Consider the following 16,070-nt stretch of genomic DNA (forward strand, 5'->3'; position numbering starts at 1 on the left):
AGGGCATATAGTATAGAGCCAATGACAAGCCATGGAAATGATGATCTGATTCGGATGGCACATTCGGGTGCTCCCTTGCAGAGCGACCCAACCCATCTCCATTTCCTTTCCCTTCCTTCATTAATTACATTATCATCTTTCTCCTCTGCGTGGCTATAATTTCCAAAAGATAAAAAGGAAAAACAGAAGAAGAAAAAGAAAATAATAAAATAGAATTTTGACCCCACACATTCCTATATATGATCAATCATAAGGATCATGAATATGGTCAATGCAATTTGGATTTTTTACTTTTTATCTTTTTATGAGAGTGCTGTTAATTTTTCTTTAATCAAGTAAAGCATTTGCCCATTTGTCATTATATTCTCTTTTTTTAAATCTTTGTATACAAATATACTAGAAAGCTTAAACGTGGGGATTAGTCACTTTTAAATTTATTGGTTCTGCTCTACCTTCGTGATTTTAAAATTTGGTCCTGGTTGTGATTTTCTGACTAAGAGCCTTAATTGTGAGATATTAATTGATATTGATAAGTTTAAGTAAGTGCTCTATTGATGAAGTTATAAGTTCGTTACGAAATTTAGCGAGTAAATTATATACTGGTATTTGCTTTTATACCTTAACCTCTGGACATGTGTTGTTAAAATCCTCATGGACCAAAGCGTTTTTGACCATTGCTCGAAAAGGCAACATCTAGAAGATCCATCGGGTATGAATTCAGAGTGAAATATGATGGGTTTGATGGATGAAGTAATATTTCAAGATAGACTAGCTCCATGTCTCCGAATAATGCTTGCACAAGCTTTGAGCTCATCAAAATCCATGTCGGAGATTTATAAATAATAATAAAAAAGCTTCCCATATTCGAGAATGAGATGCCTCTCTTCAATTATACAAAACCTTTAGACGTATAATTTGTCCTAATATACATCACGCAACAAAAAACAAAATAAATGATGACTTTCAAGTATAATTTGTCAAGATGATTCTAAGGCATACGATTCTTAGTTTTAAAAAAATTCCCATGGTGCCTCTCATTTAATATTGGTTGAAACCCCATCTCATCCATCCATTATCACTTTAAGCGGCAGAGGTTGATGATTCAGTGAGAGCATATACTTGAATGACTACCAATAATGGTTCTATCCTTTGTAGAGGGCCATAATTGCTACATTAAAACATACCCACCATGGATTTTTGCTTAGTATATGCTCCCTACTTTGCATCTTTACATATGCATTATCATCCCTTGGCTTTGAAATGGGAGGGAGGTAACAGATTTTGATTCTCCTCCAAACGTGCTAATTCAGAACCATTTGATTTTTCTCTGGTCTTCAGGGGATCATGGAAAGTTTGATATGGATGTATGTGAGATATCATGTAACTGAATGAGTGAGACTGCCGGTACGCTATGTCGGGGTTTTTTTATACTAAATTAATCCTGTTTATTTATAGGTATTACAGTTAATATGCACTTAAACATAAATAAATCTAGTGTTAAATAAGCTTAATAGTTACTGGTTGCTTGGAAACTGACTTGGATTATATTCCCATCTTGAGATCAGGATCATTATCTTCCAGAGTGTTGGAAAGGAAGGATAATGAATTAGTACCCTATGTCTCCCAAGTTTTTAAATTGGCACTTCTATGGATTATACTTGTATTTAAACTTTATCCTAGGAAATTTTATTTAAAACAAGGCATATGCTGATAGGTAGGAAGTACAGTGACTGGTTTTTCTAGCTTTTTTATTATCATTTTAAGACACAGATATTGGGAAGCAGCTAGTTATTATTCTTTTTCTTTCTTTCTTTCTTTTTCCATCTTCATTGGTATCGATGGTATGTGTCTTGTCTACAAGAAATTCATATGTAAAATATTAGGGGAAAAGAGAGACAGGAACAAAATTAATCAGTACTGGTACATGTACTAAGATTTTGAGAATCAGAATAACTTTTTTAAGATTTTGAGATTGAGTATGAAGATTAATATTTTTTTTTTTCTTTGCAGAAGTTTAAATTTTATGATCGATTTTTTCATGCCAATAGGGAGAAGCGCCTTTTTATAAGTAACAAAAAAAGAGGGTAAAAATTAGAAACAGGGGAGGTTTCTGGGTTGCTAGAGTTTGCACATTAATTTGCTAATATTGATCATCAGAAGTACTTAAATTTGATCTGGTACTGCAAGTGCAGCATATTAAACTAAAACAGCTTCACGAATATGAAACACGGGAAATTAATCATGCATATGTAGCTGGATGCATGAAAACCTAAATGCATCTTAATTAGTATATTTATTTAAATTCCAGCCAGAAGCAGTTTATATTTTATACCTAGTATAATCCGATGCCGGCATCAATATTATAAGTGACTGCATGCATAGATTGTCGACTGGATAAGAGCCGGCTTCTTAAGGGAATATGTATGTATATGGTTATATATGTTTCTTTTTCAAGAAGATGCATATATTTGACTATTAAATCTGGTCCCAAGATCCAATACGAAGAAAAGAAAGATCAAGAAGGAATTAGAAGCTTCCGGCTGCCTAATTTGAACAAGTTCCAAATGTACGTAGTTCATTTAGGTAAAAGGAGGATTTGAAGCTAATATTGTTTAATAAAATCTCCCCATTAGTTGAGATGAGCAAAGCTATCTGCATTGAAGGAAGTTAATAGAATTTTGAGGGCCTAATTTCTTATCAATTTTTGTATGATTGGGTGACTCATATAAATCACTAAAAAAAAATAATTAAAGGTCCGTTTGATAACCATTTCATTTTTCATTTTTTATGCTAGAGTATAGAGAAAAAAGATGGAAAATGGAAGTGAGAATTGACTGTTGTTACTCATCGCTTCCATCCTTCCCTCTCATCCTCACTTTCATTTTCTTCTATATTCTAGAGCAAAAAATAAAAACTAAAATTGAAATGATTATCGAATGACTAACTGTGCTTTGATATATTAGTTTAGTAAAGTAGTCAATGAACCTAAAAACTGAAAAACATGCATGCTTCTAAACTTTAGTTTGGTCATTTTCCATTTATGCCTCCAAATGGATAGGCGCAACATTGCATATGCCTATAGGAGGAGCTTCCATAAAACAAAGACAAAAATTAAAAAAAACTGGCTTTTGACCAAACATCATAAATGAAAAGATGACAAATGTGTTGTTATGGATGTTAACCTTTTAATGTTTTGTACGTGCACGGTTCATCAGACACAACGATCTCCACCACAATCATAACACGTAAACTTGCTTTGACATAATTGGCAGCTTAATTATAATTAGTAACTGCACTGCAGACTGTTTCAGCTACTCAAAGTCGTCTAATCTCTTCTGTCTTTATTCTAATTACTAATTTGAGATACGATTATGACCGCATGGATTAGATTATATATGTTTCTATATATGTATGCATATATGTCGTGGGAGAGAAAAATCCCACTATATATGCAAAGCTGACTTAAGCAGTGGCTTGTATGTTTACGTGTGGCTGATCAAGATTGGTTAAGTCCTTAATGCTATACAGACAGACTAAGCATCCATTAGAATAGTATAAATCTATCTAAACATTCATTGTTATATCAATTTGCGTTAACCTAATCTTAATTACTATTCCCTTATCTCTTGGTATTTAACACGAGGAACAGATGAGGATGATTGCCAATTTAAAATCGAGACTGTGTTTGAGATACCAAAAAATGCTTTCAGATAATTAATTACTTTTTTAAATGATGTTTAGTTGAAAACAATAATATTTTTTTGATTGTAGAATCACTTTCAGTGCTTCATTAAAAAAAACATCCATCTTCTCTAATAGATATATGTAATTCAAAGTATATGTACTAAAAGTGCTATTACAATAGATATAATCATTTTCCAAAAGATACATATATAATGAGATTCGTTGGAGTGAAGGTTAGAGCAAGCAGGGGCAGCCCTCGGATAGTGCAAGTGACGCTACCTAACAGCGCCCCGATTTTTTAGGGTCTTTGAAATTTTTTTACTTGTATATTATATATATTCTAGCGCCCAGTACATTGATACCATTGCGTGTTTGGTGGACTTGGTTTCCATCACATGTCCCCTCATAACAAAACAAAAAAAAGTTTGTGCCTTCTTCTTCCTTTTAAAATTTTATTTTATGGTAAGTTTTTTTTTGGTCTGGTAAGTGACCATCACTATTCATCAAGCTCTTTTGTTCAATCGTTCACAAATTTTGTTTTTCTTTTAATTTCAGGAATTTCAACATCAAAAGTGAAATTCCTAAATTTATAAAGACCATTCAAAATTTGTGATTGCCATGGTTGACAATGAATTTTTTTATAAAAAAACTGTTTTATGAAATTAAGTTATGAAAAATTATTTTGTTAGTATTGTCGTATTAGATTATGTGAGGATCTCAGTTTAAATTTCGTATAGGGCATAACAAGTATACACGTTGATTTTTGCTAGTTTGGCAACCAAAAAGACATGAAAATGAAAGGCAGAAAAACATATGGAAATAGAACTCTATCACCATAAGTTGTGGTTAATTAAGCACTTATAAGCTTATATGGACTCAAAAAGCCAACAATCTCCATGATCACCATAGTTGATTTGATTGATATCATTAACTCAGTTTCTAAAACTACATTCCTTTAAAATGATTTTGAATATACGACAAGCAAGTCTTTACACTAATCAACTTGTTTCTTCATAATATCAAACTTTAAGAAAGAAAAGTTCAGATGTTTCACAAAGGCAACTTACGAATGACTGCATGCATGCATTTCCCCACACAATCTAAAGGTGAAAAAATCAAAGTAGGATAGCTAGGTTAGAGTTCACTTTTCGTATGGTTTACTATATATGAAAAAGCAAAAAAGTTTACACCGTCCGTGTGATTATCTTAATAATCAAATCGCAAAATTAATGTGATCAAAATTAAAATAGTATTATAAAATCTCTAGAATTAAGTAACCTAATTTACAAGGGAACTGGCAACACTCAAATGTATAAAGGACGCGTTAGTTCCCAGTATTTATCAAAAAAAGCAGAAGGCTACCCAAATACTAACAAGCACTTCCTCCTTGATTGGGAAATCTTTGTTACTTTTAAATTTTTATCATCAACTATCTTACAAAAGTATGTTCAACGTTTTAAAGTTAAGGAACAAATTTTGGACTAACTATGTACGTCTTAATCAAAACCACCACTGATCGAATCACATTCAATATCTTTCTCTTCCCAAAAAGTGGAGGCAAATAATCTTAGCCCGTAAGATTTCAAACTCTCAATCATTCTTATATCGACACTACATACACAGTCACTGCCCATACGCAGCGAAACCACACACACACCCTTCTGAGATCACTTGGACATGGAAGCAACAACAATGCATGCAACTTCATTTGGGTTTCAAATTGCTCTATTTTACTGTGCGTTTGGATGAGGAAATTTAAAAGTACAAAAGATTTCATAAATGACGGAAATTAATGTTCTAGAATTTGTAAAGTTTCTTGTTTAGGTGACTGATTTAAAACACAGAATTTAACATTTATTTGTAAAATTATCTTTTTTTTTTTTTTTTAAAACTCAATCTCTCTTGAGATTTTAGAAATGACGACTTTTAGATATAATTTAAACTTGGGATTTATGATCTCCAAATTCCATGTTTTTTCCCACCCGAAAATTTTAAATTTCTATGTTTTTTTTATCCAAACACCGAAATTGGTTCATGTCAATTTAAAAATTCTGAGTTTTGTCAAAATCTCAAATTTATTTCCCTCATCCAAACACACTAGATTTCTTGCTTAATGAATCCACTGTTCCCTAACATATGGACTATAAATTAAATTAATAATTCTGTGGTACCACCAGAGGAAGTGTGACATCTAGTGCTGCAAATGGGAGATGCATTACTGGAAAAGTGAGAACCCATTTAAAAGAGCCCATCGGCTGACCAATAATTAATTACTCTCTCTCTCTCTCTCTCTCAAATTTAACATAATTCTTTCTAGCATTCACGAGGACCCAGGGTCAATACTGAGATTTTAAGGGCCCTGTGTGAAACTTAAACATGAACTCTCAATCTAATATGAAAATATTTATAAAAAAAATTTGCCATGACTTAACACCATAAAACAATTTTTAGTAACTAAAATTCATCCTCTTTTAACATGCAATAGCAATCATAAATAACATTCATAAAAGTTTTAATGTTTCAATTTGAGAAAATGAAAGAGGAAGAAGACATGAATTTTTTTTTGGTTTTGTTTTGAATGGGTGAAAACATACACTCCAAAAATTTTTGTTTGATTGGAGAAAGCTTGTATATATTACTTCCCTATTCTTTGACGTGTTTTTTTTTTCCCTTTTGTTAAGAATAAAAAAGATAGTAGAAATGTAAAAATACAATTATTGAATGACTCAATATGGACTCAAATCAAACTTGCCTACTAAAATCAAGGAAAGGAATCCTGCACGCTTAAGCATATATATAATACCTATAATATTAATATACATAATATATATATTTTTAAAAAAATTTCGAGACTCTTACAAATTTGGGACCCATATGCTTTTGCTTTGCTTAATCACTTATTTTGGATCTCCTTATGGGAAAAAACAAAAAAAAACATTGCTGCTGCTGCTGCCTCCCCCATCCAGATGCTCTTTATTATTGAACCACTGCAATTTGCGACATATATTTTTATGCCTTTTGGCAAAAGATGGGTTTGACCAATGGGCTTAGCTATCAACGCATCCACAGTAGACGCATGATCAGTTTTATGCACATTGTTGATGATGAGGAAACTAACCAATTAGGATTTGTCTGCAATAATGTCAGTTGTGTTTGGCTCGATGCTGGCTGCAATTTGCAAATCAAAATGAGAAATTTGATACATGAAAAGAAGTCTGGCTCCCACCATGATGAGACATTCGTGATCTTAATATTAAATCTTTTTCATTGAAGAAAACATGCTTTGATGAACGAAAAGTGTGTTGGGTAAAGGCAAAAAGCTCACTCCTTTTGCCATTTAACTCGTTGAGGTCTACAAACAAACACCTGGTGTGCAATTCTAGACTAGTGGTACATCGAAACACATGGGCCAAGACAAGTAAGTATATTGGAAAAAGCCCAAAATTCCTAGATCTTTGGGTTCATGCAATCCCATTTAGTCTAAACAAGAACCCAAAATACCTGCGAAGCCCAATCGAACTGGGTTGCCCAATATGAAAGTGAAAGCCCAGCTATATGATATCGCTGGGTCAAAGAAAGGGCACTATCGACATTATGCATTGAGAAACAGGCCAACAAAAGCTGAGTCATTGACAGCTTCGTTTTGTGGCAGTAACCTAAACGGGTGATAAAACGCAGGGCGTGTTTGGTTTGGTTAATTGTGTGAACTTTTCTACTTCATTTTTCTGAATAATATCGTTGCTGGTAATTGGGTTGCTAAATTTGCAGCAGGTAATTGGTTCAGGCCGCACATCTTTTTAAGATTATGCTCTTCTTTTTAACTTTCATGTTAGGTTTATCATGTTTTCATCTTCTCCCTTGTATACTCTTATGGTGTTATAATAAAATATCTTTTTGAAACAATCAAAAATAAAACATTTGCAGCAGGTATTGGGTAATGCAGATTTTGGAATGTAGTTCTTCCTCTTTGCGTTTCGAAGAAAAATCACATATCACAAACCCATTCCAGATTTCATCATGCAAGATTGCAAGTGAAACAAAAAAATAATTTCAAAGCAAAATCCAAACAGCTCCTTGTTCCGCTAGCCATTAGAGAAGCGACAAAATAATAAAATGCATAGAACAAAGAAATTCAAATACGACCAATTCCAACTTCTCCAAAAACAAAGTAACCTATCATCACATACCATGTGGCAAAAGCCAACTGGGGCTGCTCCTCTCTCTCTCTCTCTCTCTCTCTCTCTGTGGTTGGTATCTGCATAACATATGCCTAACATTGTACACACTGATTTTGACAAAATGGCTTTGGTTTCTTCCACCTGTTCTTGATCTCTAAATCTGCCAATTGCCAAATTTCCGATCTTTCCAAGACCCAAAGAAACCCAACATCACAAAAGGCAGTTATTAACAGTTACCCAATTCACAGCAAACATAGAAAGCTCAAGATTTACTGCCAAGTTTCTCTCTCTAGAAGACTCCCCTGAAAAAGCAAAATGCCATCCCAACAAATTCTACCCATAACATACCATCCACCTTCAGTCTTCTCAAGCTCATCTTCTCCCACAGAAAAACTGCTACTCAAAGATGCAGAGGATGACCCAACAACTAGGCTTCTCCTCTTTTCACATTTTGAAGAAGAAGATGAAGAAAAGGGCACCCCCATAATAAAGCCCCTTCTTCCTAGGGCCTCAAGTTACATTACCAGCACCACTAATGGTGCCAACAAGCACCAGCAGAGGCGGCGCCGGACCGCCAGCGATAGCTCCCTCTCTTCGCTCTCCGATGATAGCCGCAACAATTCCTTGGGCCGCGAGGTGGAGCACGCTGCCGCCGAGACGTTCTTGGTGACCCGGTTAAGTTTGAAGCTATTGAGATATCTTGGGTACGCAAAGTTCTGTTCTTTTTTTAAAATTCTTGGTTGGTTGTGTATTTTGATTTGACACTTGCTCTGTTTTGGGATACCCATTTAGTGGTTTCGATTATTTGCAAACTGAGTAAAAACTGGATTGCATATAGTGCTGTCTATCAATGGTTGTATGCTTGGATTGGAATCAAGGACTTCACTTTCAGAGTGAGAGCTATTTGATAATCATTTGAGACTAATAATATTGAACAATGAGTTAGAACTGTCTAATGAGATCTCTGGAAAGTGAGATTGAGGAAAATCTGACTTTCGGCTTGAACATGTGTGAAATCGTCTATGGATCACACAAGAAACAAAAGATATTGCCTTGTGAGCTCTGTAAGTGGAACATGACTGTTGGAAAGAAAATTGATAAAAGAAGATACATAACCTAAAATAAGCAAAATGGAAACGGCTTATACTGGTTGGAAACTTGGAATTACTTAAAATGGAACGTAATCTATTAAAATTCATCATCCTGAAGTTTACACATTAGAAAGAGAGAAAACTTGTTTTTAGAGGGCACTCTTATGTTTTATATTATTTATGTTACATGGATTCATGATCTTTGAGATCTTTATCAAGCATTTCTCTATTATTAGATGCTTCCTGATTGTATATTTTTGTTCAGGGTAGGCTACAGATGGATTACAAGATTTCTTGCCCTTGGTTGTTATTCATTTTTACTCATGCCAGGATTTATTCAAGGTTTGTAACATTCATATGGGCCATCTTAATATTATCTTGCATATATGCCTCACCTCTTGCATACCTTTTACGCATTATAGTTTTTATGTCCACTTCGGATATTAAATTTTATAGACCATTATCATGGCCATGAGATAGGATTCACAAATTATCATCCAAGGGAGGATGACTAGACTAGTCTACCTGTCTTTTGCAGTTGGCTATTATTATTTCTTCTCTAGTCAGGTTCGCAGAGGTATAGTTTATGGCGATCAACCAAGAAATAGGTAGGATATGAACCTTCTTGACTTTTTTGTGTATTCAGGAGCAGTATATATTTTAATATTCATTGGTTTTGCAGCATTAATAGCTGATACTTTGTTCTGCAGGCTAGATCTGTATTTACCCAAAAATACCGACGGGCCAAAGCCAGTCATTGCATTTGTAACTGGTGGAGCCTGGATTATTGGGTGAGTGATGTTACTCCTTGGCAGCCTATTTTGAATAATTCTATGACGGGTCTAGCTAGCAGTGGCTTACATTACTGTTGGTTTCCGGGATGTAAATTTTAAGCAGTGGAGCTGAGACTGAGGTCACTTTTATTGGTACCATGATTCCTTATGCTTGAGTTGTATTCAGTGTGTCATAGTTTGCTTTGTTTGTTCATTTTGATCACAGTTGTCTTTTTCTTGCAACATTTTCCTGCTTATTTATTCTTAATATGTTTTTAGTTTTCTGTTGATGCAGTTACAAAGCGTGGGGGTCTCTTTTAGGACAACAGTTATCAGAAAGAGACATCATAGTGGCATGCATAGATTACAGGTGGCTTTTTTACCTTCAAGCAAGCACATACTACAAATGATAGGTGCCATATGTCCAAATGAAACTCTATTCTTCTGAAGGAACTTTATGAATATATGGAGATTTGAGTCTCTCTGATACACAACCTCTGTTATCTTTGAAAAGGAATTAATATAATCTAATCCTTAGCTGCCCGATTTTAGACATTATCTTGATATGATTTCTTCATGCAGAAATTTTCCTCAGGGTACTATCAGTGATATGGTAAAGGATGCTTCTCAAGGAATCTCATTTGTGTGCAATCATATTGCTGATTATGGAGGTGATCCTAATAGGTAATGGAATCTTTTGTTCTAAATTTCAGTCATGGAGGTTTTTTTTTGTTCTATAATTTGGTTTAGTTGACGAGATAATCCTAGTAACTAAAGTTGGCATTTTTCGTGCTATGTTTCTGCAGGATTTATCTAATGGGACAATCAGCTGGTGCACATATTGGTGCATGCGCACTCATTGACCAGGCAATCAAGGAGGCTGGTGAAGGAGAGAGCACTTCTTGGAGTGTTTCCCAGATAAAGGCTTACTTTGGTCTATCTGGAGGGTAAATGTCAAAATTCATCTGAAATCTGTTGCCCTCTTCTCTGTTATAGTGAACCATATTAGATGAGAGTATGGCACCAGTGAACAGGCAAATGCATTCTAATGTAACTGACCGAAAGCTGTAGGAGGCCGAACCAGATAGTTACGTCTTTAATTTGAATATGTTCGTGGGTAATGCAGGTTGTAGTGCTTGTATGGCATGCACATGTTCCTGACCAAATTCTTAGATCACCTTTTGCTTCTGAACTGATAAAAAGCGTACTTGTATTCTATAATTGTATTTGCTTCAGTGTAGTCTCCGGACTTGATAGTACAACTATGGTCTAATAAATCATACTTGTTTTTTTTTTCTTCATCCACGATCCCATTCTTTCTGATTGCACCTGCTGCTCTTTTTCATGTTTTTTTGTAAGTTATGAATTTTCTTTTTGCACTTAAGGTTCTCATTCTGACATGCTCAAACAGGTACAATTTGCTTAACTTAGTGGATCACTTCCACCGTCGAGGTTTATACCGTTCAATCTTTTTAGGGTAAGGACCTTCTTGGTCTCCTAGAAAGTTGACTCTACATATACTCTTCTGGTGCCATATTTTTTTGTTAGAATGCATTTGATTTTTATGACTTCAAAACATTTTTCAGCATAATGGAAGGGGAGCAATCATTGCAACGTTTTTCTCCAGAACTCATGATTCAGGACCTGAACATTAGCCATGCTGCTTCTCTCCTACCTCCAGTTATTTTATTTCATGGTACAGCAGATTATTCCATACCATCAGATGCCAGGTATAAGTTTCCTCTGAAATGAATTATTTGATCGCCTATAGTTCTTTCTCAATTGTAATAATGTGAACCCCTTCTTTAGAAATCTTACAACTGAGTATTTCATTGTTGCATTACTTAATGTAACTTTTAGAGTCAAAATATACTATTCAGACATAAGGTTATCCTTTAAATCTTATAGGTTACAATTACAAGTCTACAGGCTTTGACTAACATGTTCCCTTGTGCAGCAAGAATTTTGCAGAAACTCTTCAGAGACTTGGAGTGAAAGCTAAATCGATTCTTTATGAAGGGAAGACTCACACGGATTTGTTTCTTCAGGTAAGGGATCACTAAAGATGGTTCCTTTTTGTTTTAACATTGGGGTTGTGGAGTTTGTGGTTGTAGTTAAGAAAAATGCTCCGCTCAACTGTACATTTTCTGCAGACTAGCTCTTAGTTGCTTTTTGGTTTCTTAAATCTAGAATCTCCATCAACGGCACAACCATTTATTTTCATTCATTAAAAAGGTGAAATGCTCCAATGCTTTGTTTCTCTTGCATCTTCAAGTGCTGGTCTGGGATTTATTCTTTCCTGCAAGAACCTTACAAAGCAAACTTGTCACTCTTCGATATTTATAAATATTTTCACTTCTTTTTTAATCAAGAGATTACTTCTCCATTTTCGGATATTGGAAGTACTAACATGGCCTATCAAAAGATCCTACCTTTTAAATTTCCCCCTCCCCAAGACGGAAAAGAACACCCTAGAAAGAAAGAGTTTCTTATACTAAATCTATTTGGTGGATGTGTTATTCAGGATCCAATGCGAGGTGGTAAGGACGATATGTTTGAAGATTTAGTAGCTATCATTCATGAAGGTGATTCAGAGGCTCTTGCCAAAGACGCAGTGGCTCCGCCAAGAAAACGTCTTGTACCTGAGTTCATGTTGAAGTTGGCTCACCGTGTTAGCCCATTCTAGCCATTTTGTCAATCAGTTATCAGCCCCTTGAGTTTCTTGGTGATTTACTCTATTCATTTTGTACATATCATTAATGACAGCTGAAGCGTTTACCCCATATTTTTTGGGTAACCTTCAGATTTACCCTCATCTCTTGTCCCATATCAATCAAAGATTTTATTTCCCGTTGTATAATGTCTGAAAGATTCTGAAAACTTGTATAATCGTATTAGGATGATATGTAATGATATTGACGACCTTAAGGGGATATTTGTAATCATAAACCCAGATAATTTTACATTGCGAACTAGAAAAATGAAGCACTTTTGGCTAATCTGTGACAAAGTGAACCCGTCTTGCAGTGCAACACTTGAGGACCGTAGCTAAAAACATAATTTTATTTCATTAGGGCGTGGCTTTACATGGATGAGATCAAAGTTGCCATGCTTGCACTCATTGATTACAAAATCCAAAAACACAATATTAGGAGACAATACGGAATGAAATCGTTTCTTTCTTATAAGCGCTAATCAGCGCTTAGGTCAGTTCTTGGCTGCAGCTTTGCCACCTTTACCCTGTACAATCATCATCAGTTTGTTAGTGAAACCAAATTGATTAATACGAAATTAGGAAAAAAAATAAAACCACATCATACCTTCTTCTTGGGTGCCTGAGGCTTTGATGCAGCCTTCTTTGGGGCTGCCTTAGATGCTGGAGCTTTGGCTCCACCATCACTGGCCTTGGAAGTGGCAGGTTCTTTCTTGGCCTGCCCAAATAGTTGAGTGCCAACTTGCTTTTCAGCCTTCATTGATGCCATGTATAGTTCTCTAAGAAACTCTTTCACAAAGATATGAAACTTAACGTACGTACGTTTATCTTAACTCGATGGCCTCAACTCAACTGCCTGATCCTGCCCTTTTTATAAGAGCAGTTCCCAACTGCGAAAAGGAATTAGAATAACAAGTTAAGATAAAAGGTGACGATTAAAGGGATGGTGGTGTTTGAGGAGAATGGAATATAACTGGCTGGTATTGGCAAAATGGCAGAGCTCTGTTGGCATCAGATGCTTTTGCTTACTTACTGCTTACCGATATATATTATACTGAAATTGTTAGAAATCAATCTCTCAGCATTTGGTCATTGGTGTGAATAACTGAATATATGACTTTTGAAGGAACAATATGCGATCATGAAAATAATTAGATGATTCCTTTCGGACATAATTGCATGGTTCTTGGACTTTGGGGTCTTCTAGAACATCATTATATATACTTACAGCAAGTGGATATGGAAGTGAAAATCAATAATGTTAGGACTCAAGATCCCACATCGGAACCTAGAGCGGTTTAAGAGCTTATAAGCACCCTTTTCTTACAAGCCGGTTTTTAAGGGTAAGTTCTATCTACTCATGAGTTCTTAACAATTGGTATCAGAGCCAGGTTTCACCACGCGATTGGGCCCAAATCCACGAAAGCATCTAAATCCGAATTTGGTTTTAAACAGGAAAAATTAATAGGATCGTTTGCTTCTACACTAAACTGTGAATATTTTAACTACATTTTGAAGACTAGGGTTTGAATTTTTTGTTTGATCTTTAGGACAGAGTCAAAGAAACCCACTTCAATGGAGAAGCGTCTTCCTCTTTGTGGATCAAATTCAAACATCACATCCATTGGCAAAATAAAAAACCTGAGGTGGGTTTTGAGAACTTGAACTGGGTAGTCTTAGCTAAGAATTTCTCAATTTCATTTTTGCCAAGCCTATGACAAAACAACAATTAAAGTTGGTTCAACAAAGCGCGGTTCTACTTGATTTTATCAGACAAGAGGTATATGCGAAGGATCTTTGGCCAATTGGACAACAGCCGACCTTAGTACAAATCTGCTTTCTTTCTCACTTAATCAGATTCTCTTGAGCCTTATTTCACATTAGAATAGAACGAATAGATCAATCTTCCCCAAGTTTTTACTTTCAATATATATGACTTCAATTCTGAGCTTCTTTCTTATTAAATAGTCATCCTCGTTATAACTTGTAACACAACAATCAAACCCCTTCGCAGTTTGCCCCAACAAAGTTCAGGTTTTGATATGTTTTCCTGTCCTTCAATCAAGCCTCGTTACCCTGCTCCGTCATCATCAAGTTTTTCAAGTTCACTTAAAAGTAGAAAGGAAATGGAAGATGTTCTGTAGAAGTTTGATGGTGAAAATACCACATATACAGAACCTCTGCCAGTCTGCCTACTTCGAAATATCCTGCACTTGTTTGCTCGTCCATGATTCTGATTTATGAACACCTCTTTTATTCAATGTTTGGGTACATATATTGCATCTAGTTTAAGCAAATGCAAAGCAAGGACCAGTTCGTTTTAAAATATAGGTATCTTTTATATTCATTACGCCAAGCCTAATAAGAGAGAAACATGGACATCAATCACAACCAAGATTTCTGGTTATGATGTTATAATACATAGGGAGGAACTGCGGTGATTTAGCATCTTCATGTACCACACCTCTGGCCGTTCATCTAATTCTTGGCTGCAGGCTTGCTTCCCGTTGTCTAATAAAACAGTCATAAAAAGTTTGTAAGCACATAATTAATGCCTCATGGATGAGATCATAGTTCCCATGTTTGCATAAAAAGATTGTCTAATGCACTCATTGCTTGCACTCATACTTCCATTATGAGACAATAAGAAATGAAATATTTATTTTTTATATGCTTTTCGTTTTTGTCTCTTGTACTATACGAGGTCTAGTCCAGTGGAAAATTGTCTTGACTTGCAGACCATTGGTCTCAAGTTTGAACCCCCATGATACATTGATAGTGTGTGTGTGAGAAACCCAATTCCCCTTGTAGTTTAGGCTATCACTTGTATTTATTTAAAAAAAAACAGTAATCAGAAATTTGGTTAGTTCTTGGCTGCCGCTTTGCCACCTAAACCCTGTACAATCATCATTGGTTTGTTAATGAAACCAAATATTTTTAATACAAAGAATAGTTAAAATTAATCTAAAGGGGATTCAAACTTGAGTGCAAATGAAGCGGGTTTATTGCCTTGACCAACTAGCCTAACACACATTTGCTAATGAAACCAAATTAATTAGCATAAAGCATGGAGACAAACCAAATCATACATTTAACTGATAGGCCAAGAAGATGACCCGAATGTGGATATATACATATATGTACCTTCTTCTTGGGTGCCTGAGGCTTTGGTGCAGCCTTCTTTGGGGCTGCCTTAGATGCTGGAGCTTTGGCTCCACCATCACTGGCCTTGGGTTCTTTCTTGGCCTGGCCAAACTGTTGGGTGCCAACTTGCTTTATTTCAGCCTTCATTGATGCCAGGTATAGTTCTCTAAGAAACTCTTTCACAATGATATATGAAAAATCTGACGTAGGTATTAACTCGATCGATGGCCTCAACTCAACTGCTCGCTCCTTCTGAGCCTACCCTTCTATTATAACAGCAATTCCTTACTGTGGAAAAAGAATTAGAATAACAAGTTGAGATAAAAGGTGACAACTAAAAGGATGGTACGTAGTGTTTGAGGAGAATGGAATAACTTGTATTGGCAAAATGGCAGAGCTGCACTGCACTTGAAGGCTGTTGGCATCAGATGCTTTTTCTTACTTATTGCTTACCCTGTTATCTGAAATTGTTAGAAATCAATCTTCG

The 16,070-nt window shown here is 35.4% G+C and overlaps 1 protein-coding gene and 1 long non-coding RNA gene across 3 annotated transcripts; one reads left to right on the forward strand and one right to left on the reverse strand.

The window, feature by feature from the left end:
* The first annotated feature begins 7,869 nt into the window (after positions 1-7,869).
* LOC117637407 (probable isoprenylcysteine alpha-carbonyl methylesterase ICMEL1) lies at positions 7,870-12,725 on the forward strand. 2 transcript variants are annotated; one of them, XM_034372292.1, is made up of 11 exons: positions 7,871-8,566; positions 9,219-9,295; positions 9,492-9,561; positions 9,664-9,744; positions 10,022-10,096; positions 10,309-10,410; positions 10,533-10,673; positions 11,138-11,203; positions 11,313-11,456; positions 11,684-11,774; positions 12,251-12,725. In XM_034372292.1, the coding sequence occupies exons 1-11, from the start codon at positions 8,178-8,180 to the stop codon at positions 12,410-12,412; spliced, it is 1,398 nt and encodes a 465-aa protein (XP_034228183.1). In that variant the 5' UTR covers positions 7,871-8,177; the 3' UTR covers positions 12,413-12,725. The 2 variants fall into 2 exon arrangements, with proteins under 2 accessions (XP_034228191.1, XP_034228183.1); XM_034372300.1 differs by lacking the exons at positions 9,492-9,561; positions 9,664-9,744 and having other exon boundaries at positions 7,870-8,566; positions 9,224-9,295.
* Positions 12,726-12,770: 45 nt separating this feature from the next.
* On the reverse strand, positions 12,771-13,296 carry LOC117637424. Its single transcript, XR_004587181.1, has 2 exons — positions 13,047-13,296; positions 12,771-12,966 (listed from the first exon to the last, which is right to left on the reverse strand). It is a non-coding gene; the product is annotated as an uncharacterized LOC117637424 (long non-coding RNA).
* Positions 13,297-16,070: the final 2,774 nt, after the last annotated feature.

Source organism: Prunus dulcis, chromosome 1 (assembly GCF_902201215.1).
Source record: "Prunus dulcis chromosome 1, ALMONDv2, whole genome shotgun sequence".
Taxonomy (NCBI): Eukaryota; Viridiplantae; Streptophyta; class Magnoliopsida; order Rosales; family Rosaceae; genus Prunus; species Prunus dulcis.